General features: G+C 38.6%; 1 protein-coding gene across 14 annotated transcripts in view; it reads right to left on the bottom strand.

Moving 5' to 3' along the window:
* Positions 1-23,289, bottom strand: part of auts2a (activator of transcription and developmental regulator AUTS2 a) — a 319,096-nt gene that overhangs the window by 37,201 nt on the left and 258,606 nt on the right. For all 14 annotated transcript variants that reach the window (XM_069184560.1, XM_069184558.1, XM_069184559.1 and 11 more), the window contains one exon: positions 1,845-1,893. In XM_069184560.1, coding sequence (XP_069040661.1) covers positions 1,845-1,893 — 49 coding nt within the window. The remainder of the gene's footprint in view (positions 1-1,844; positions 1,894-23,289) is intronic.

Below are 23,289 nucleotides of genomic sequence, written 5' to 3'. Positions count from 1 at the left end.
TTGAAGACATTTTATTTACAAAATTCCAGAAAATCAAATGCCCTTTGAAAAAAAAAACATTTCAGTTTTTCCTTTCGCAGTTGCACCACAGAGCAAATCAAAGCGCATTTCTGTACAAGACATAGAAGCGTACTTGGCTTGAATACAAGCAGCCCAGATTGCTGTTTTTCTCATTTATTTGACCTCTGGCTTGGCCCAGATGGCCTAGTTTACCTTGAAGGCCTGGCTGAATGTAAACCCCCTAATAAACATTTCATGTGTACCAACAACAAGACCCAAACTATACAACCAAAGTGCAAACCCTTGCACCTGCCCTCCAGCAAATATTGACATTATCTTCACACAATTGTGGTTCCTTTCAAGTTGCCTTTCCTGAGTTTGAGAAGCCTTGAGTGCTAATCCCTTTTAACAAAACTGCCCCTATGCTTCCCTCCAACTCCCCGCCTAATCTTTTTCCCCAATAAAAATACCAATGGGACAAGTTTTCAGCACCTGGATTTAAACTGATTCGCTGCTTTGCCCATTCGAGCAACTAAAAGGAATTAGCATATGGCACGAAGAAGGGAACTCAGGGTGAGAAAATAAAGACAGACATTTAAATGGAAATTGGGGGCAAAAGAGTAACCCACCATCAACCACGAAAAAGCTTATTTGTGTACTGTTTCCCAAGCAAAGCTTTTCTAATATAAAAAGAAGCCCTATGTTGATTTAGGCTGCACAAAGGAAGCTTAATCCTTTCAAGGGAACTAAATCACCACAGAAAAGTGTCCCTGAAGAAAGACTCTCTGTCAAGCATGACCATTCACCCCTGAAAGGATGCCACAAATCAAACTCTGTAAGTAAACAAAGATGAGAATGTGGGAAATGTGTTTGATTCCAGAAGAAAACTGGAGGAAAGAGGAACAGACCTTGTCAGCATCAATCAACCTTCATTCTCACACTTCAGAAGGCCCTTCACCCTAGAAACCGACCATTACTAAGGAATGTTGATTCACTGGGATGCCTCCTATTATTTCGGCTTCGGCACAGAATCTAAGAATACTCAAATTCCAAGGCTTTTAATAGCAAATTAGCGGAATAAGGTTCCAGTCACATGTGGCACAGGCCAATAGGTCAGAAACAGATGTCTCAACTTTTTCCCTCTTTTTTTTTAGGGAATTCTTTGCTTTTGCTTTTATCTTTGTCTGCAATGACATACCTAAAAATGAAGACATGTTTTAGATATTTTACATTATGTTTTTAGAATTTTACATTACCCTCTAACAACAACAGCACAGCACTTTTAAATGTATTTAAAAATATGGAATATATATGTTGCACTATAATTTCATTTTCTTTATTGATGATTTCAAAATAGTTGCAAAATAAAAGCCGTAATGTTATATTATTTGTATATGCACATCACTTGATAGCAATTAAAAATACTTTTCTGCTGCTACTGAATAAACCAAAAGAAATGGGTTTTTAGTCTTTTGCAGAGTTCCAGATGCATATTTAACACGTGTGTGGCAGTGAAAATTAGTATAATGGTTCCTTGTTCTATGCCATCTGACAACCTCTTAGACAAAATCTAATTAAAACTGGAATGTAAAAGCCACTTTTACCGAGCAATAAATAGCACAGGGAAAGACAAAAATTAAAAGCTTCCATCAATGCAAGATGCATGAACAATTGCCAAAACAAGCAATTCAACAATTTCTAGAAAAACAGACAAAATTAAACATTTTTTCCTGATGCCTAGCTCCAGTACACAAGGCAGCAAGTGCAACAGGATTTTTTGTTCACACCACAACGTGTCACACCAAAGCTATTTCAAAGCTCTTGGAGAAAACAACTGACCATACCTTTACTTGCAGCTGTGCTGAAGAGTTTCTCCGAGCTGGCATCGGAACCCTGGAAGCAGAAAAGAACGTCAGTGTTATCCCTCACCCTTCATTGCCTCTTTTGCATCTAAAAAGAAAGGCAAATCTGTTTCTGGAAGGCTGAAGCTCAACATCGGTGTGTACATTCCCTAAATCACCACAAGCTGGCACTCTTAAACCATGAATAAATCACAGTCTGGAGTGTGTGTCGTCCAGCATGCATGAACACATTTTCCAAAGCCTGTTTTCACGACTAGGTCTTACACAATGCTTAAATAATGAGATTTGCTGGAGTAGCGCCTTTTTAGCTACCAAACCAGAACAAGAAATGCAACATTTGCAGCTGTACGAGTAAATATGAATGAAGCAACCTAAGTTCAAAACATTTCAGTAAAAAGAAAACTAGACAAAATGCCAACACATAACACACCACCAAACTTGAGTGAGCAAGGATGCCATTAGTGTACTTACTTTGCCAATTTTGCATAGAATTTAACAGCATTGCTTTAAAAGTGTTTGCATGGTGATTTCCCTTTCCTATAGACCATGCCAACTGTCTTTGATTTGCGTGGTGTTTGTGGAAACCACCTGTTTACCTTTTTGTGCTACCCAGGGATTAATGAGGAACTGCTAAAAGCTGACAACTGCTACACGAGGTAATTAGGTACTGAACTAGAAACAAAATCTGTTTTGGTCACCAGCCCCTTTTCTGGACATCATCTTCAATGTAAAGCAGATCCACCACAAAATAAATCATTATGAAGTCTTTTATTTTATTGAAGAAATAACATAATGTTTTGTTTGACAAACACTTTAAGACACAGGTAATACTCAGCACAGGGAAACAGAAGTCTTCTTACATAAATGCAGAGCATAACAAAAAAGTTCTTATTTAAAGAAAAAAAAGTCCATTACAAAAAAACCTTAGCTGCCAGAAGAAACGCCTAAGCAATATAAAGTACAAGCATTTTAGATTGTTTCATGCAATTGATATTTTCCTGCAAACATACAAATGCGTTGAAATAATGTCATATTTAGAACATGGAACTTTAGGTATATCTTGCTTAGGGAATTAAGTCTTACGTATTTACTACAGTATGAAACACAGCAGACTTGAAGCGCTTTTGTTTAACATTGTTAAATTAAGCTTAGAAAGTTATCCTGACTTTCTTCTACATTATAATGCATGGTTACTAATTTCAAACTTTTAACAAGGGTAATTATTACATTACCTACATTAATATTTCGTATTATTTTCACATACACCTGGAACTATAGAGAAAAGCTTTTACTAAAAATCATGCTCACTACGGTGGAAATAAAATTTTGATGGAGAAAGTTTGGATGTTATCTGGTCATATGGACTCAGAGACATTTTGGTGTAGTTTACAAAAGGTATAGAGAAGCCAGGCAATGAACATTTTCTAAAAAGCAAGGAGAACACGCAAATCACAAGGCACTTTGTAAGACTGCAGGTGTAAAATGGTGTACAAGATTATAAAATGGGAGTGTTACTATTGTATTACAGAATATGTACAATCCATTTCCTTAATACTAATACTTAGAATTTAAGTAAGAAAATCTAATGGACAAGAAAAACACACTTTGTTACATTGAGAGAAATCCAGTTTTAAGTACTGACACTATTGCATAAAATTTTTTTATGCTGGTTTACATCCAAGACAAACTCCATCAGAAGGAAGAGTATAAATATAATTTGCAAAATACTCTTTTAATATAATTCTCTATAGAAATATGTATTGTCAGCATAAGTGATAAGCATTTTCTCTTGTAAAGAAATCCCAAGAAGGTGAGATGTTAAAGTAATGCAGTGTAAACTGAATAATGTACAAACAATTTACCCAGAACATTAAAAACGTACTTAGCATACCTTTAATGTGGAGAAGCTGGTGGGGCGAGGGGAAATAAGAAAAAAATCATTTTCCGCTTGGTAAATATAGCCCTACTGCAGATTCAGGTTGTGAAACAATGTAATCCACAAACAGGCAGCAAATTCCATTTTATTTAAATTACTGACAGCCATGTGCACGCCACCCCTTCCAAAAGGAATCCAAAGGGACAGCAACGGAAGACTGCACAAAGCCAATATACCACTTGGACAAAGAGAACCGTGTGCCTCGCTACCAATCCCTGCGACACGGCAGATAAGCTGAAAGATCCTTCTGCACAGACACCCTTCCTGGGGTTTGGGGATAAATTTGTTTTCACACAATAAGTCACATTTGCCAACTTCTCACTTTCCAAAGCCCCACGTTCCCTAATAAACAAATCCTCGTACAGAGGGCTGCCACCACGCATGGGGGTTAAATAGCGCACGCTGTCAAAGAAAGTGTCCACCTTCTGTCAGAAGAAGAAACGGGATTCATTCAAGGGGAAATATCCATGCAAGATGGGACTCGGGAATCTTCCTTTCGTGTTTAGTTTGTTGGCCAGCTTAAATTCCATGTAGTGCAAAAGCCATCTTCTGCAATTAGCAATGAAAATGGAAAGAAAGCAGGTTTTTTCTTTCGCTTCTTCAGAGGCGCCTTCTCCTTCCTCACAGGCTTGTGTCTTGTGGCTGCTCGCAAACCCTTAGCCAGTCACACTTGTGCCTTTTTCTTCCCTTCAGTGCTCAACATAAACGCTCATTCATTGAGCCTTGCATTCCTAAGGTCCTTCCCACAACCTAATCCTCCTGCTTCCTGATTGTACCTGACTTCACTTGCTCCCCCTTTCCACACAAACAAGTTTTTTTTTTTCCAGGGGGAACGAAGAGCATTCCGAGACCAGGTCTTCGGAGGGTGTGTGTGTGTGGGTGTCTGTGTTTGTGTGTGTGTGTGGGGGGGTGAATGGAACACAGACAGTGCTGCTGGCAGGAGGGCCAGAGAGAGAGCTCGAGCGAGAATGAGGGAGGGAGAGAAAGGAGAAAGAGACAGGGAGAGGGAGAGAGAGAGAGGGGGGAGGGCTTCTGACTAGAATGGTACTCTTTCACTCACAGTGAGGCACGATGATGTCAGCCACTAATGAATTTCCCAGTACGGTGCAGCTACCGTGAGGGAAAGAAAACAAAACCTCCTTTATAAACAGCATGCACCTCTCCATAAATCTGATCCATGGCTTTCCTGTTTACCGTCCTTCAGCACAGATTTCTTTTCAACTTGACTTGGAAGAAAACACACTGACTTGATTTACTTAATGCACCGAAGCACGAACTGTTGACCGGTAGGTGTTTTTCAAAAACACACAAAATGTGTTGTAACCTACAAGTGACAAAACATCATACTACCCACCGCCACTCATCTTTTTCAAAACTATGATACTATATACCATATAGTTAATGTACAATAAATTTGCTAGTAAACAGTGCGTTAGTCTGAAACTAAGACGGGCACCTAGCACACTCAAGCAATGAGAGTCACCTCTCTAGGTACCTGTTAGGTATTCTGTATGATGAGCTAAAACACATATTCTGATCTCTGATTTTCATAGTGATTTCATACGAGAGTCCATCTTCAGTTCATGCCAAACGATGCAGGAAAATCCATAAATTATACAATCCATTGGTTGTGCCTCAGCTAATCAGTATTAATTTACTGCCTGAGTCACATGATCAGCAGCAGTAAATCATCTCAACTCCAAACCCTCTTTGCAAATAAACATGCCGGCTCATCACCTAGAACTGTAATCCTCTCTCTTCAGTCACCATGAGGTTTCAGCACTTTCACACATTTTAGACCTTAATTCCTCATTAACCATCACAGAAATGGCAGATAAGTCTGGTTACAGTTATGGGCCCAGGTATGGTTCTCTGGCTTGGCATTATGCTGGCCATGTATACTGACAATTGGATGCAAAGCACAGCAGTTTACACTGGCTGTATTACTCTGGAACTTCATCTCCTTAAAGGGGAACAGTCCCAATTTTTCAGACTGATTTTTAAGTCTCAATAACAAAATAAATGTTACCAATTGACGGCGACAGCTAGGGATAATTGATGGTATTGCAAAATGTTATGAATTCCGAATTAAGCAAAATCATTAACTTTGTGTATAGTCTCCACGTTGTTGTAAACCCCAGGTCTCACCACGATGTGAAATGGCCCTTCCTTCTCACTAGTCACCATGATGACTAATGTAATACAATGTACAAGCAAATGAGTACAGGTTGTACTGCAGAGATTTCACCGCAGAAATGCTCCAACATGATCTGCATGCAGAATTAACAAGTAAGTAGTATTTGTCAGCAAAACACGTCTCAAAGACATGAACAAAATTTGGAACAATTGGATTGAAAGAGATGTATTCACAAGCCTGCTTGTTTACAATGTAATAAGGCCGCTTCACGGCACCAGACATTCTGTTGCCTCCATCTCAATCGCAGAAGATGTAAGTTGGAGGTTTTATGCGTTACTTCATACGTTTTTCTTTCATTGTAGTTTGAAATGCACTCATCAGTGCCGATTCTTTCTAATCTCGAAATATAAAAATAGTCTTGCAGTTCCCCTTTAACTCAGTTGAATTCAGCTCTTTAACTTGAGTTACTTGCACACATATATTGTGTGCTTCATCTGAAGAGTACAAAATTGGAATCCAGCCCATGGTAAATCTAGGTTATATTTTCCTAAAAGTTGGGATCTTAACTTCTATTTTGGGGTGGCATAAAGTAAAGGAAACCTAGAATATTCAATGAGAAAGACTCAAAAATGCAACCCACAAAATAGATTTAATTCCCTTTTACCTCTGCTTAAAAGCTTCTTAAAAGTATAGTATTCAGGAAGAGAACATAGGGCTTTTAAGACATAAGACTATATTTTAATTCACTCTCCAACAAAACAAGTAAGTTAAAAATTCTATTGTCTTGATAACCTTGTTTGAAAGCAGCTTCTTTATAATCCTGCTTTGTGTAAAATGCGGCGCATGAAAGCCTTCGATAATTAGGAGTATTTTCCGATATTCGCATTAAAACACTAAGGGAAACCACAGGTTTGCATATAAAGATGTATACTTTCAAATGAAAATATTCTTTCACAGGGAAAAGGAGGAAGCTACTGTACATTGTCAATCTCTTTTTCATTCAGGGTATTATCATCTGTCTACTGTTGGGCACAAGTCTTTCCTAAGCCTTGCACAATTGCCCTTACAGCCCCAAAGTCCAGCCTTTTATAGCCTCCACCCTTCATATCCCTCCGGTTTTATTTTTATTGCTATATCTTGAAGTCTATCATACTCGTCTTATCAGTCACCTACACAGGTTGCCATTTCATGACTAAGTTGATATGGACATGACTACATTTAATCTACATTAAAATTATATACTAATATATATGTTCATCCTAAAGAATGATTAAAACAACCCCCTTGGCTGGTCTGAAAAAAATGATCAGAGAATTTCAATCTGCCACTGAAAGAGATGATTATCAGAAGAGAAATGTTGCTGGCACTTCTGGCCTATCAGCTAAGATGGAATAACGCCAGGCCAGTGTGTTAGATCTGTTGATACAAGAAGGCAAAGACTTAACATAAACATGGAGCTTAGAACCCAAATCTGTTATTAGATTATGCCTCTTTGTTGCAGTATGTTGCATAAAGGCATTATGCGATCTTCTGAAGTCAACTTGTTTAACTCTCCTGTTAAAGCAGTTAATGACTACTGGCTCCCAAATGCAAAAATTTAAATGACACCCTCACCACCGCCACCTCCTATGACTCAAATATAATAAAAACATTTCCCGCACATATTACTTAAAACTACGTTGCAAAGCCAAATATGTTACATCATTAATGGACCAAATACCCACAAATCGCAGAACCTTAACAGGATATTATCTGATCTGAAGATAACAGCAGTCTATAACTGCCTGTGTGCGTGGGCTGCCTGCAATGGAATGTTGTCCATCACGATGGTAGTCCCACCTCCTGCCCTCTGCTTCAACGGTAGGGTCCAGGTTAGTAGGAATGATAAAGGCTGAATGGCTGACGTTTTGACAACCATGATAACTGAGAGACACCAAACAAGGGGCAGGCAGTTTGTTCAAAAATTATTTTTAAGAAAATGCTGACAGGCTCAAAGAAAAACATGTTTTGAGTAAAGTCAGGGAAATGTGCTGTAAAGTGGTAATTTGCATGGAAAATGCAGGGAAAACAGTCCTGGTGCCAGATAAACACTTAGTCGACACACTTCCAATGTGTCATTGCACTTTCTTTCACCATCTGCAGGAATGACATGTTTAACAGCTGAACCCACAAGTATCTATTCAACACAGACCAAACAAAAGCCACCTTGTGAGATTTAACTTCTAATACACACTTTCAGTTAAATGAAGTGAACACATGTTCTCCATTGAAGAGGAGAGAAAAAGTAAAACTGAGGGTTTCATTCACGTCTTCCCCTGTACAATTTTTTATTTATTCCCATAATCTAAAAGCCTTTTGCATATGTATTTGCATACCGTCTCTTCAACGATAATGTTCTCACAATATGAAAACTACTGACATGTCACTGCTTAACATAAAAAGCCACCACCTTCTGTACATAATGCTGAAGGGCTCACTTTAGGAAGAACTTGATATTGTCCACACTTAAAAAGAGAAACAATGAGCATTCATTGGATGACATTGCAAAAAACGCTCTTTTAAAATCTGTTATTTGGAAGAAATCAGTAAGTTATAGGCATATAGATGGCACACTACAGGATCTCAGCTTGAAAAAATTCAACAAACTAATACTAAATATGCCCGTGTCCAGATGTGACAGAGATTAGGTGTTTGCAAAAATGGTGAGGTACACATCTCATTGTCTAACGAATGTCTAACGAATTGAGGAGAAGGTTCAGATGTTTTCCTGTTATGTATGCTTTAATTTCTTCTAAAGTTTTGTCTACAGACCATCACCCTTCTTTGTTGATGTTTTGTCATCTCATATTCCCTTACTCAGCCTTGATCCCAGCTTCAAAGGACTCATTTCAAGTATTTTCAAAAGCGGTTTAATTTTACAGGAACTCTTTCCTCGATTGCAATCACAGGAGACTCTCTTTATAGGCTTTCCTACCATTACTAAAATCTTCCTCATTTCAAATATTACTGATAAGCGTAACATGAGTTCACATCAGGGATGCTGCAAATGTAATACGTTAAAAGCTCGGATTAAATTCACCTTTGTGCTTGGCATTTCCCCTCGTATTGAGGTTCATTGCTTGATTTTATTTATGTTGGATTCCGTGAGATGTAATGAAAAGCAAGATCATGTTTAGTACGAGGTCCCAAAGCATCAGTTTTGAGCCATCAAACTGAGATATGGCACACTCAGTCAAAAAGAAAACGTTAACACACCTTCCATTTCAGGTTATGAGTGGAAGGCATGTAAAAATAAACTTGTACCCAGACTTCCACAGTAATTAAAGATTCAATCTTAATATTACAGGCAACAAAGGCATGAGGTAGCAACACTTTTAGCAGCTTGACGCAGAATCAAAATATAAAAGCAAGCCTCTCTTGTTAAATTTATTATTCTTTTCAGATCCTTTCCCAATCCTAACCTTTTCCAGTTATTTCTTCCTTATGTAAACTCTGACCAGCAAATCCCAGTGTGTTCGAAGCCGGAGAGAAGAACTTGCAGGCTGGGGAGAGAGCACTTTCCTCACTTTTATTGGATTCAGATGGAGCTTTGAATGGGCTGCGGAATTTGTACTCCTGTGCTTCGGAGAGATGATCATTCATGCTCTATTTCTGAATTTCCTTCCTAATGACTGGGGGTCTTACCAAATTCTTCAAACAAGGAGAAAAAGGAAACAAATGTGACCCTGTGACCCGCCAGAGCCCCAGGATGAACATCTGATTCTGAATGCAGAGGGAAATCAGAAATAACACTTCCAGTAACAATACTGATACTGGTGATTTGTATAGAACTAGAGGTATTTGCAAGTCAAATGCCCTCTTTTTATCAATTCACCATTGCAGCCTTCTCTGAGCAGGTAGGACAGATAGCAAACATGCTGCCTTGCAGGCTTTTCACTGTCTGAAGCTCAGGCAGCAGGAGCTGATCCTCACCCTGCAAGGTAGCCTGGGGTAGTTGTACACAGTGCATGGCTTGCAGCCAGGAGACAAGCTGCAAATCCATATTAGAAACAACCTCCCTGACAGGAGGAGAGATCAGCCTCCTAAGTATTATGCAGATTTACTCATGAAATGGAGATTAAAATATATTCCAGTAGGTCAGGGCAAAGGAAGACGAAACGCTTTAGGAAAACTGTGCTGTCAATGTAAACTTGCTCATCCTCTCCAGATCCTACCAATGACACTCACCCAAAGGGAAGACTGAAACAACTGGGAATGAGACCTCCATCTTGTTTTTTTGCTTCTTTTATTAGCACAGACACCTCTTACCATCTAGGAGGCAAATCGCCACATTCAGGGGAGTAGGGTGACTGAAGTGGATAGTACTTCCTATCTCCTGTTATCAGAATTTATGGAGGTGCCACTGTATCGGGCTAAGCGATAAGGCAGAAGGCTGACATAAACACATGAGGAAAAAAAATCCCTGTCTTCCCCCTTCCCCCCTACTTTTTGGGAGAGGAATCTTTTTACACTCATTAAAAGCAACCTTATCTCTGTAAGACTGCAATGCGCTGCAAATGACAACTGCGCCTAATCTCATTTTCCAACAAGCGAGTCTGACAGCACCTTTCTTTCTAATTCCTGAGACACGTAGCCAGACATATATTAATCTGTCAGTCATCGCTGGTGGGAAAAAAAAAAGAAAATGAAGAAGCTGTGCGTTTGTGAACATGAAGGGGAAGAGACAAGAAAGAGACTAGGAGACAAAACACAAGGGATTTGGAAGTAACAAACAGCGTTCATTTCCGTGTATATATTATATAAGTCATAAACCTAGCTAAAAGACAGGATGGTTTAGGGCTTAGATGTCTCCAGCTCCACTGTGAAAGACAAGCCTTTGAATTTAAAATCTGTAAATATCAATGGGAAAAAAGGCCCATCTTTTTCACATCTTTCACACTTCTTTAAGGCAGCATTTATCACAGAGAGAGACATTTCATGTAGACACATCAGTTGGATGTGGTAAAAATGGAAATTTCTGAGATTAAAAAAAGACATCTCTCAAACACGCAGGAGGAAGAATTGCGATGAGATTTTTTTTTTCTTACCTAATAAAACAGTTCTCAAGCTAAGAGCTAGGAATACTTTTCAAATGCTACTTGATGGAAAGTTCAGCCAAAGTTAACAATCTTTAGGAATAAAATCAGATTGTGCAGCATATATTTTAATATATGATTCTTGTTCTTTCAACTGCCAAAGTAATGCAAATGTATGGAAATTACATCTGGACTATGCAAATGTTATGTAGACTATAAATGAAGGCATTATCTACATCTTCACGTGCTGACTACATGAAATGTCACAAAGAAGCATTCTTTAGTTGTGGTCAAAAAGATTTTGCTGATAATCAAAATGACGCTCCTTTTAGAGTTCATTTTGAAAACAAACTAGACAGGAAAATTATTATAACCTTCCTCGTCAAATGCTCTAGTTACGTCCTTAATGCATTTTTTGGTTTTGAAATATCTGAGGCCCCTTTGTCCAAATCACAGACTTCCTGGCGAGAACAGTCAGGTTTGCCATCCATAATTTCAGAGCACTCAAGGAAACTTCAAAGGTATTTAAAGAAAATGACGCTACCATCAAAATATTTGGACATATGTACATCAGTTTCAGGCTCAAATACACTTTTCTTGTATTTCCATCTCATTTGCTATTCATTTATTATTGTGCCTTTTATTTCATTTCTAATCCATTTCCAGATGAAGCAGAAAAGGGAAATTTTCAGCCCCAGGAAAGACAGATGACAAAGCTGTTTGATACCAGACTCAGTTCATTTCTATCATTACTGAGGTTAGCGCTTAATCTCATTGAATTTGTGGTTGGATTTCCCACCTGCATGTTGTTTATAGATGAAATGCGCAATTCTGAGCAGTGGAAAATGAAATCAACTGAGAAAACATTATGTGGGCAACATAGGAAAATGCACTTAAGACAAACTTACCGATAGGAAGGATAAAATGTTTTTGAAAACATTGTCTATCAGTGCTCGTCTTTGAGACAGGATCTCACAACATTATGTGGTCTTTGCTTTCACTGTGTTTTCACTAACAATTTGTTTGTTGTGGTGCTTCTCTCACTGCTGCAGGGGACAGCTAAGGAGTACTTTGAAATTCCTTTACCATTAGCAAAACGTGGGAGATGTGGAACTGTGCTTTTTGCTGACTGCTTGGTAACCCACTAGAAAATGTTCGGTATTAACTAGTATATCAATAACGTTAATAATCTTTCTGCATGTATTCATTAACTAATCATATCCACTGTGTTTCATGTTTAGCTCAGTTTTGTGTTCTCTCTGTGCTGTGAATTTGTAAGGACGTTATGCTCCACTGTCAAGTACACAATTGAAGGCAAATAGAGTCAATTCTAAAAATGTGATTCAGAAATGACTGAATATTTTACTGAAGAGAAAAAAATCAATGATGATGTTAAGAAAATCACACCAAGTTTAGTTCAGATTTTTAAGTTGTATTTTTAACACAAAGGTTAAAATAGTGGTGCGTGTTTTCTTTTATTTGATAAAACGACTTCTCTTTATACAGTATATTAAATAAAACTTAATAATGTCATGCCAGAGATTAATATCTTGATTAAAAAAATAAATAAAAATGTAGTAACTGCCTCATGTATATCACATTAATGACAGGGATATAAAGATTGCTGAACATATGAAAGCAGTTTGACAGGATTACTAGGATTATTAAAAAGACTGAATTAAAACACAGCCTGTGACATTCGTAACTCTGAGAAGTTAAGCCAATAAATTCTTTGTGTATTTTATTTTTGTTCTGGTTTCTGCAGTTTATTTTGATCTGAAAATGATTTATGAGAATTGGCAACATCTTAGGAGGAAAGATGACAAAATCTTAAATTTCAATATTAATGCAGCACACACCACCATCTCCAAATTCACCAGACTGGAGCAGGCAAAGAAGAAACACAGAAACACAAACCCCCCAAGGTCCTAGTTAATTCTTGCCAAGTGCTGCGTTGTGTGGGATTATATTCTCCTTTGTTACTTTGTTCCTAGAGGCACCGGGGAAGAGAAATCGCCTACTGTGTCTTTAAGACAAATCACTGCAGAGAGCAGGGAGGAAATCGCCAGGAAGCACAATATTAAAATCTGTCTGACCTCTGATATACTCTGTAGCCCTGAGCAATCGGCCTGGTTGGAGAAATGCGGCCAAGGGTTTAAGGCCCAAAACACCCCGTTGAGACCATTCTGTCAGGCACAGAGCAAGACAACCCCCCCCCACACACACACAGACACACACACACTCTGGGGCTTCATTTTTTTGAAATACTCGAATGTGGGGGCCTGATGATAGGCTCTCCAGGGGACAAGAGATGGCCTAAGACTTCAAAAGCCAGCAGCCTGGCAGACAGCAGGGAGGTCTCTCTTTCGCTTTCAGCCCAGGCCCCTGCTGGCTCTGGAGGGGTTTCTAATTGCATTTCACAGGGATTGAACAAAATAAGGCCTTGTTCTCCCTACAGTAGCTTCCCTGCTGGGGGAATGGACGTGATTTGAGACTCCACTGTGTGACAGAAAGCTTTAACATGTCAGAAATCCACAGAGAGAAGGGTTGGATTTCCCTCTGGAAATGCTAGAACATGGGGGACTGAACATGAAAAAGACCTTTCTGTCAACCTTTAACCCTTTAGCTGGCAATTATGCGAGCTATCCTGCATGACCCAAATGGAGGGAGCTGTTAAAACAGAAAGCATCCACACTTTGAAGCTTCAGCATTTAAATTTTTTATGACCAGCACTGGCCCCACTGTTTGGAAGTATATTTTGCCCTGCTGTTCAGTTTCTTTAATTACATGCCAAAACGGCAGTAGGCAGCAGCCATGTTTATTAAAGATCTGAAGAACCCATGTACTAACATAACCATCTAGTGTGACCTGACAAAATATAATTAACTGCTGGAAGCAACTGAAACAATATCTTCAAATCAACAATGACAATTTCACAACTAATGCTGATAATTACTATAGGTAAGATAATGCTAACAAAACCATACAACATTACCAGTATGGAGGTGATTGTTTGTACATTTGAGATTATTGAGTTTTTAAATAGGAATATTGGAATTAGAAGCCTGTTGGTCTATTACTTATAAAACTGCAAGAGTTTCATATACAGATATATGTGAAAGCACCATCAACAGAGGAGGTTTAATGCTTAACAAGATCTTGAGATGCAAAATTTTAAAGATTTCGAACAGATGTTGACCGAACAGAGTTTTTCCAAACGGTTTACGGTTGGATTTCTAGAAGGAAAAAAAAATCCTTTGTCTCTAGGCAGGCAGTTATTTTAAGAATCTGATTGTCATCTTTATTGCCTACACATGGACTCACTCTGTAACCTCGACATAGGGTACAGTTGTCTGGAACTCATAGAGATGCCTTTCAGAAAGCTGTTTCTGTATTCAGCAAGATTCCACATTTCCTCCACAAACTCATGCCATGTCCTTTCTAAATGTGGATATTGTGCAGTCAAGTGGCCCTGGGGGAAAATACTTTTATTGGCAGCTTATTTAAAATGAAAACTCTCTGTAGAGGACAGAAAGCGGGCTTTGGTACATTTCTTTAAGGAATGCACCATCAGGTTCGTTGTGTCTGCCGTGTTTAGTTTTTCATAACATGCAGACAATCTGCACTGGGTTTGTAATTTCACTGCCAGCCATGCCCAGATCTTCCTGGGTTTACGACTGCAGCTGAAGTGAATCTGCAAATAATTTACCACTAAGCCCAATCACGAGTGTCTGTCTCAGCAAAGCTTAAGATGTGCTCTGTTTACTAACTGTGAGTTTACAAGAGGATCTGAGCTGCTTCTGTGTGATCAAAAGAGGCAGTAAGAGGATTTCACACATAAAACAGTGACAGCCTCTGCAGTCTGCTCTTACAGCTGCAAAACTGAAAAAAAAAAACCAGAGGTGGTCAATGGTAGCGATTTGTAAAATTATTTGTCTTGTGAAAGAAAAAAAAGAGCTTTTTCCTACAAAATCCACCTGAATCAAACAGCTCAGACAATCAATAGTTTTCTGCCAGGTGCCCCCTACTGATTTTAAGCTTCCCTCTTAAAATAAAATGCAATTTGTCAACTGTGCACGTAAACTGGAATGGATTTTAATGTTTTCAGACATACTCTCTAAACACATATGGTGGTGTTCTATCCTGAACTCTTTCATTTGAGGAAAAATGGTAATTTAAATTAAACGCCCACCAGGGCACTTTTTTAAACAGATGCTATCTACTGTAGGCAGAGTGAAAGAGACAACCACTCTGTTAACCAGTGCATAATAAATATATCATGAGCTCTAACATGAAGATGCTGCCCTTCTTGAAGTTGAATGGAATAACAAATCCAAGTCCCTTCATCATTATCGAATTCCATTGCTCAGAAATATAGGTCTTTTTACTGTAGCTTTCTTGCCTTTTGAAAACTCTGTGTACACATAATGAAGAATGCAGTGATAAGTGATCGTTAATATACTGGTGAAAAAAAGATTGGCAAAAATAAACTCCTGATTTACTTTCAAAATGCATAAAATGCAAAAGGCACATTAATATTCCTTATACTCTGATCTATCACAGACACAAAGATAAAAGAACAGATAGCATTTGTGGGTTTTGATAAAGTCACTGTCTAAAAGAGCTCATCACTCATCCTTGTCCATGACACCTCTTTCAGAATGAGGCTAAGAACACAGCCCTGATTCTAGATGAGAGGAGGCCATTTAACCCATCTTGCTTGTTTGTAAGTAGCTTATTGATCCAAAGATGTCATCAAGCCAGGGAACTGGCTTCAGACAAGAGGCTGGGTAGTTTCTTTCAGATACACTTATACCTTTGTGAGTCTCCCATTTTCTGTACTACATTGTCTCAAAATTTCCACTTTAAATGAACAATTGCAGGTTGCTGAGGTAAAGCTCAGTTATTTTTTTTTACCATGGTCCAGAAATAAACCGAAACAAAGTCACCAAAGAGGTAGTGTGACAAATCATAACTACTGAACTCCTAAGAAATACAGGATGATTCAAGACAAGGTATTTATATATCAAACTTTAAACTGAAAATGATGAACATCAGTCCAGTGTTGGGATCTTTTAAAACTCCCTAGTTTTTCTATTTCTTTTCTATGATTTCATTAGCATATTCATTGCTGAATGGGCTATTACACAAAGATCTACTCTTCTTATGTTAAGCTTTTTTGTGTGAAAAATCACTGACATATACCTTGCATTGTGAACTTAGCAGTCACACGGAGAGGTCTTTAAATCATGCAAATCTGGTATTCATTCTAGCAACTGACATCTTAGAAGGACTCGACAGAACTGTAATTTCTAAGTATTAAAGTGACATATACAATACATGCTGATGAGATTGCTGGGAAATGACTAAATTCAATGAAATGTGCTACCCAGGATCTAGGATTTCCAGTATGTATGTATCATATAACTGATCACATGATTATATTCCACCATTAATCTGATTATGAATAGAGAGTGTTTGCAGATACTATATCAGTTATCTTCGAAGAAGATAAAGTTCAGAGAAGACAATCATCCTCGACTGCAGGAGCTAAACAATGACCAGAAAATCTGAACACAACAACAATCTTAATGTGATAAGAATGGCATATTCTCAAATGCAGAAAATTCTCCTTGTATTTTAACCATTCTTATAACACGTTTGGTCAGAAGGATGCTAACTAATATGGTGTTTCTATATCTACTGTATCAGATACATCATGGTTCATTCTGAGCACCACAGAACACATTAAAACCTTTTTATTAAAAGTATCACAAAGCTCTTTTTTGGTACACAAAGCCTTTTTAGACAGGAATAGATATAGCCATCAGTAAATGTCATAACGGACAGAATAAAAATTAACTTTGACCTTCAAGTCACGTCACTAGCAGACTATGATCAGGATGGCGGTGGAGATAGCATTCAGATTAGTTGGCCAATTCCAGGTGAAACAGAAATCTTGCAACATAGTGGGTGCCTACAGATTTGCTGCGATGTCAGTGAGGAATGTGCTTCTCTTCCAACCAGCTCTGAACCTCCTATACTGAAAGTTCCTGAGAAGCCTGGAGCGTGATATAAGAGAAATGACTCAATAGATGGGTGGGTTGGGGAACTTATCTGCATTTGCTCATTATCCCCATGTATGCACCTCAGATGCAGATGACCCAATTGGACATGCATACTAAAAAATAACACAGAATTCTAAAATGAAAAGACAAAACTTTAAAACTACAGGATGGGAGATATCACAATGAGCATCAAGATCACGAAAAAAGAGAGTCAGCCGGCACAGGTCTGAGATGAAGTGAACCATCTCTGTACAACAGCATAAACCTTTCAAAAATAGGTTTGACACACTTTGCAGTGGTGTGAATTGTCGCATACATGCACATAAATGGTGGTAATGCTGGCTGCAGTCAATGGCCATCAAGGCTGTTGATCTCTGTCAAATGATAGCATCTTTATTCTAAGCGTTTGTATGCTGAAGGGAGGATTTGTGATTTGAGCTAATATCCACGGAGGGATGTTTCTAATTATTTCACCAACAGCCGTGATGGATCCCAAATCCATTGCCTGCAAAATAAGATAAATTCATTCCAAACCCCAAAGAAATGAACTGCGCAACAGTAAAATGACACCAACACAGAGGGTACAGCCAGTAATGGTTCAAATACAAGAAAAGGCTTGTACTGTACGCCACTAAGAGTTTGGGAGGCACTGAAGAGAGCAAGCCCCGAGGTGAACGTGTTACCAAAGAAATAAAGCCATTTTTGTCTTCCTTTGTTTTTCATGCTTCTATTAAACTGTACCTCATTTTGTTTACTTTGCACGTCTCCAATGCATTTTTCAGGAGTTACTCTGTGAAAACACGGTGTTCCCCGGCAAGCATTAAAAAGCAATTTAGTACTCAAAGGATTAAAAGCTCATGTTAAATTGAAGGCTACACTTGGCACTGGCATTAAAAATTGAGCAACTCTGTATATTAACCAAGCTGAACACTCCGTTCGGCATTTAAAAGACAACATGATTTCTTTTAACATTATTAATTTATCCAGGGCAGAAATAGATACATTTTTAGCAGTAAAATATATATTGGATGAAGACAACATTTCTCTGATTTTACTTAAGACTAAAACCCATGAGTTTAAATTCTTAATATTCTTGCATGTCGATGTTACACCAGTACTGAACAATTAGGATAATTCCTGCAATAAATACTATTTAAACTGAGGATAAAGGCTCCTTAGCAGCAAGTGCTTAATTGTGTTGAATTTTACAACCATGAAAAATAGATCTGAAGGTGTTTGTGTCTCTTAGCCTGAATTAATTTTGTGTCACATGTTCTGTAGTACTCATCGGTTAGAATAATCTGAGAGGCAAGTATTGCATGGTTACAATGATGCTACAGTCTCACAATGAACCCAAAACCTGACATTAGAAGACAGCTGACCCAAGGAAATGAAAACGTGATATCATTCCTGTCTGCCCCTGATTGACAGAGGACTACAGTCTCTAGTCTGTGGTTGCTGTAGGGGGCCAAGAACCTTCGCCAAATGTTATAAAGAATGGACAGAACTGAAACTGATACAATAGTCTCATATCAAAGTTACAGGTGTACAACCCTATCTACAACCCAAACATGTTTGTACAGTTTTCGTCTCAAACTTAATTTTTTCCCTTAATACACATATACCATTTTATTGGAGCCTGGAACTGACGATTGGAAACAGCTGTAGACAGCTCCCAGGTGTCACAATTCCAGTCACATGTGGAATGGATATCTAGGAGCGTTCACATCCACTGAAATCTGAACTCATTCTCCAATGCAATCAGCCATGAGAGCCTGTTTAAATATGTATAAAGGTACTGTTTCCCCCATGGCCTCTGAAGTGGTAGACTATAAAACCTGTTTGAGTTGGCTGTGATATGAAATGTGCAATTTCACCAGCTCATGCATGATAAAGATGGACTGACACTCCCCAAAATCAGTTGGTTCACCGTCTTCTTAATTGTAATTGCAGCAGTAGCAGTTACAGTAAAATGTATAAGTATTCTTATTATTAGGTTAATATTAGAGTTTCCTAAGGATTCAGTTTGAGGGCAGTAAAATTTAATTTGAATAAAAGGATTAGTGGAATATCAGATCCATTTTTCATTAATGAAAACAACCTACGACATATTTTAGAATACAAAGTTAGAACTGAAGTCTGTTGTGTCAATATGCTAAATGGTTACTCCTGTCATGTTGGATGCTCTACAAAATAATTGAAAATAGTAAGTGGGAACTGCAGACAGAAAATTATTTTTAACTGCATCCCCAATTGTCAAAACAAAACTCCACTTTCTGATTTAACCCAGTTTTGAAAAGGCTCTTCTCTGGAACTTAAGAAGAAAATGTTTTTCTTATACACATAGTATATTCCAGATATATCGTATATTCAGAAAGAATTGTGTGGACCTTGAAAACAAAGTACATCAATCAGAACAGAGTCTTAAGTTGCACACAACCCCCTGAGATTGAATATTCTGTGATATTTCTAGTGAAGGAATAAGCCAGGTTTGGGCCACAATTCACTAAAGACACACATGAGCAATACATGCAAAGCAAGTACAAGGCTGCATCTCTCAAGGGACTAATTATTTCAGTTTGCTGTCTTTTAAGGTTTATGCAGTAAAGGTGAAAGCATGCTATGCTATTGGCTGGATGTGCTTTCAACAGCTCGGTGAATAATTGCAATCAAGGGCCAGCATTTCTTGTTGTCGATCACAGATCTTGTGCTGGTGAGACTGTCAACAGAATAATTCAAAGTAAAGTCCCCCCCCTTTTTTTCCCCCAGGCGGATATTTGATGAGCTGAATGAGGCTACATTTAAATGAAATAAAGCTATAAACCAAAAGGGAACCTGTGCTAAGCTCGCAGCAGCCCACAAAACGAAACAGGGACAACAACCCCACGGAAATCATTTAATCTTCTGTTGATCGCTAACAAGTAACAATCAACATGGATTACATCACATGCTCATGAGGAGAAGGTGGTAGGCGGACTTACAGTCCTATGCATGAAATGCTCACCATATGTGTCAGAAATCTGCACACAGCTCATAAAGATGACAGTAACAAATAAGGTCTGCTCATATAGCCAAGAGAATAGGGGCACATAAGTGCGTCCTTTATTGTTTCTGGTGGGCAGAGTTAAGAGGAACTTCTCATCACAAGAGGTGATAACTTGGCCCCCTTCGGAGCCATGATGGCAGTTATCAGATCCACTCACAACTGATCGCTATCATTGGGTTAATATGGTTACAGAGAAAATAAGATCTCTCTATAACAACAGGCTATCAGGCTATCTCACAAAGAGATAAGGCCTCTTTTCCTCTTTCCACTCAAGCACCACTTCCTGTCTAATGAAAAAGGAGGACACCAAACCCGAGAATAACATTCGGCTTGGTAGGCTACTGCCAAGCAGCTGCTCTACTTCAAGTAAAGTGCTGCGGCAGATTACATCTTACAGGAAGGACAGATACAGGTGATGGAAGCACATTGCGCTTCAATAAGTACTGCTAGCTATTACAGTACTCTCAAGGAGTAACAACAGAAAAGCCTTCCTTTCTGTACTACTGCTGTTTTCAGTCAGGAGAGAAACAGCTGGACTAAAGGTGGAAATTGGACCGAAACAAATGAAGACGCAATGTTCATCACTGCAGAGTAGAACAATTTCCGATACAGAGGATCAGATTCACTTCCGTTACCACCACCCGCTCTCTTTGGAGCATGTTTGCAAATATCACAAATGGGGAAAAAAAGCTCCTCTTTAGAATTTTTAGAAAGGTTTAAAAACAAAATTTTCATAAGGCAGTATTTCATTTTGAATCGGGTTCCACGGCAGTTGTTCCTAGTGTGGATGAATTTTAAGTTATGGAGTCAATCTTCGATTTCATTGGGTACTCTCACATATTTCTAAATAAATCTAAAGTACATTTCTATATATACTTTACAGCCTTCTCAGTGATCGCAGTGTCATAACCAAAGTGGATCAGTCAAATTTAGAAGCAAGAACAACCGTGTATTACTGTAAAGCGCGTTAATACAGTTCAAAAAGCATTCTCACATCTCCCCTAAACTACTTCCCTGTTGTTTCTGTTTAATATGACATTTTGGAACTCTGTCCTGTCTTACTGTCATTGAGTTTATTAGAACTTCAGTTTTAATAAATGGCATTTTTTCTTGGATGTTAGCAGTTAGTGTTACTGTCTTGTAGAATGGTCTTGTTAGATAGAACTGAAGCAAGGACTAGGCCTGGAAATCTGGTATAAATGGCACTGGTGGACATGCAAGTTGTGCTCTTGACTTTTGACCAGAATTTCCAATTCAAAGCCTCAGAGTGGTGACAGTACAGTGCTGTGGGAGGCGCCATCTTTTGGATGAGACATTAAACAGAGGTTCTTTAAAGATCCCATGGCGCTTTTTGAAAGAGTAACCCCAGTGTGTGGTCTAGACTCCACTGCCAGCTTGTATCATCTGGTTTTGCTCTTAATTCAATTGGTGAAGTGCTATTTCACTTCTCCACCTGATCTGCTGTGCATTAGGGCTGCTGGGCCAGAATGGCTGCTATGTGTTATCAAGGCAGGTGCTGCACTTCTATGTGTAAAGTGCTGTGGGATCTTCAGGGATAGAAAAGCAAAATTATAAGGGATAATAATAATTCTTACTCTGTTTTCTCTCTCTTTCATATCGCCACACTACTGTTTGGAGAACAAAGCTTACTTGTAGACACCTGACAGAAGAGAGCAGTAGGAGCGGTTTAGGAGCTCATGTCTCCCACGCGTAAAGGTCAGCGTTCACATTGTCAGACTGACTGCCTGGGTAGAAGGAAACATGCAAGCCTGACAGGCTGCTGTGCATCCTGTTGCACAAGCAGCATGTCTCCCGAAGAAGAAGAAAAGGGGTTATAAACCAGCTCATGCGTGCTGGCTGACCTGTTCATTCCTAATACAAAAGGATGGATTCCTCTAGGAGCAGCTCTTAGCAAAGTCAGATCACCTACCCTATGTTGCAAAATAGTGTTTGTGTTAAGGTAGACAATGGGAGGACACTTGACACAAGAGATGAGTCCTGCAGTTGCACAATAAGAATAGCTCATCTCTCAGCATGTTTTTCTGAAGAACTGGAGCCAGAAACACAAAACGATGAGGGACTGTGTGTTTGTTTGCTCACACTGCTTTGGTGGACACGAAAGGGAATATAGTCTATGTTTTGTTGCACTGGGATGATGCCCTTTACAGGATAAAGTGAATTAAGCACCTGCTGATCAACTCAGTGAAAATTTGACATGTGATTTTTTACAATTTAGCCTTTAAATGGGAACCTGATAATACTAAGGAGAAAACTCTAAAGAACCTTTCTTTCCCCAGGAAGCAATTAGTTTCCATTTAGTGGATGACAAATTGATCAGGCAAGATTCACACCTAGTGCTGAATTAAAGCCAAACTGTGATATCCACTGCTCTGTCAGCCAATCTCCAAGTCTGCTGACTGCATTTTACAGCTGCAGATTTCAATCTCCAGATAGCAGGAGGTTTAAAAAACCTAAATGAATGAAAACCAAAAGGTGCAGCTCTCCTATAAATTCATTATCGTCCGCTAAGGCATGGCGATTGTGTGAAATGGACTAGATGCATGAACGCCTCTGTTAATGGCCAAAAAGGGAGGAAAAAAGCTGCACATCATTAGGAATTGAATAAACGATATTGAATTGCAGAGCAGAAATTATTTGATTAGCGATTTTGAGCTCTGAAAGAAACTGGAAGAGAACCAAATGACTGTAAAGAAGGTGTGATAGACTTCTTAATTGCTGTAACTGCACCTAGAGACTTGATGATTTGTGACATCTAATATAGCATTGTGCGTTAACGATAATAACTGTTAATTAACTGTAGCAAAGATATACTTAAAATGCACATACACTCTGACATATTTTCTAGATTAAAAGCAGGACACACTTGGGATTTAAAATACTGTGTTGAAAGGGGGAAAAAACCAGGATTCGCACAAATATTTCTTTGTGCTCTTGGGTGTCATGTTATCATACAATGTTATCTCTTTTTTCAGTTTTGATGATATTGTTTTCACATTTATATGGCTGAGTAAATGTGTTATTATAATTAGTCCACCATGACAAAACAAAGTCAATGTTCCTTTTGTGACAAAATTTGTATTTGTTAAGCAGAAGTTATCAGCTATCTGCAACCATTTGGTCAAAACTCACTGTAATCAAGCTTTG

The sequence above is a fragment of the Lepisosteus oculatus genome, chromosome 26 (assembly GCF_040954835.1).
Source record: "Lepisosteus oculatus isolate fLepOcu1 chromosome 26, fLepOcu1.hap2, whole genome shotgun sequence".
NCBI classification, from domain to species: Eukaryota; Metazoa; Chordata; class Actinopteri; order Semionotiformes; family Lepisosteidae; genus Lepisosteus; species Lepisosteus oculatus.
The sequence above is the reverse complement of the archived record's forward strand: the minus strand, read 5'-3'. Positions and strand labels throughout refer to the sequence as shown.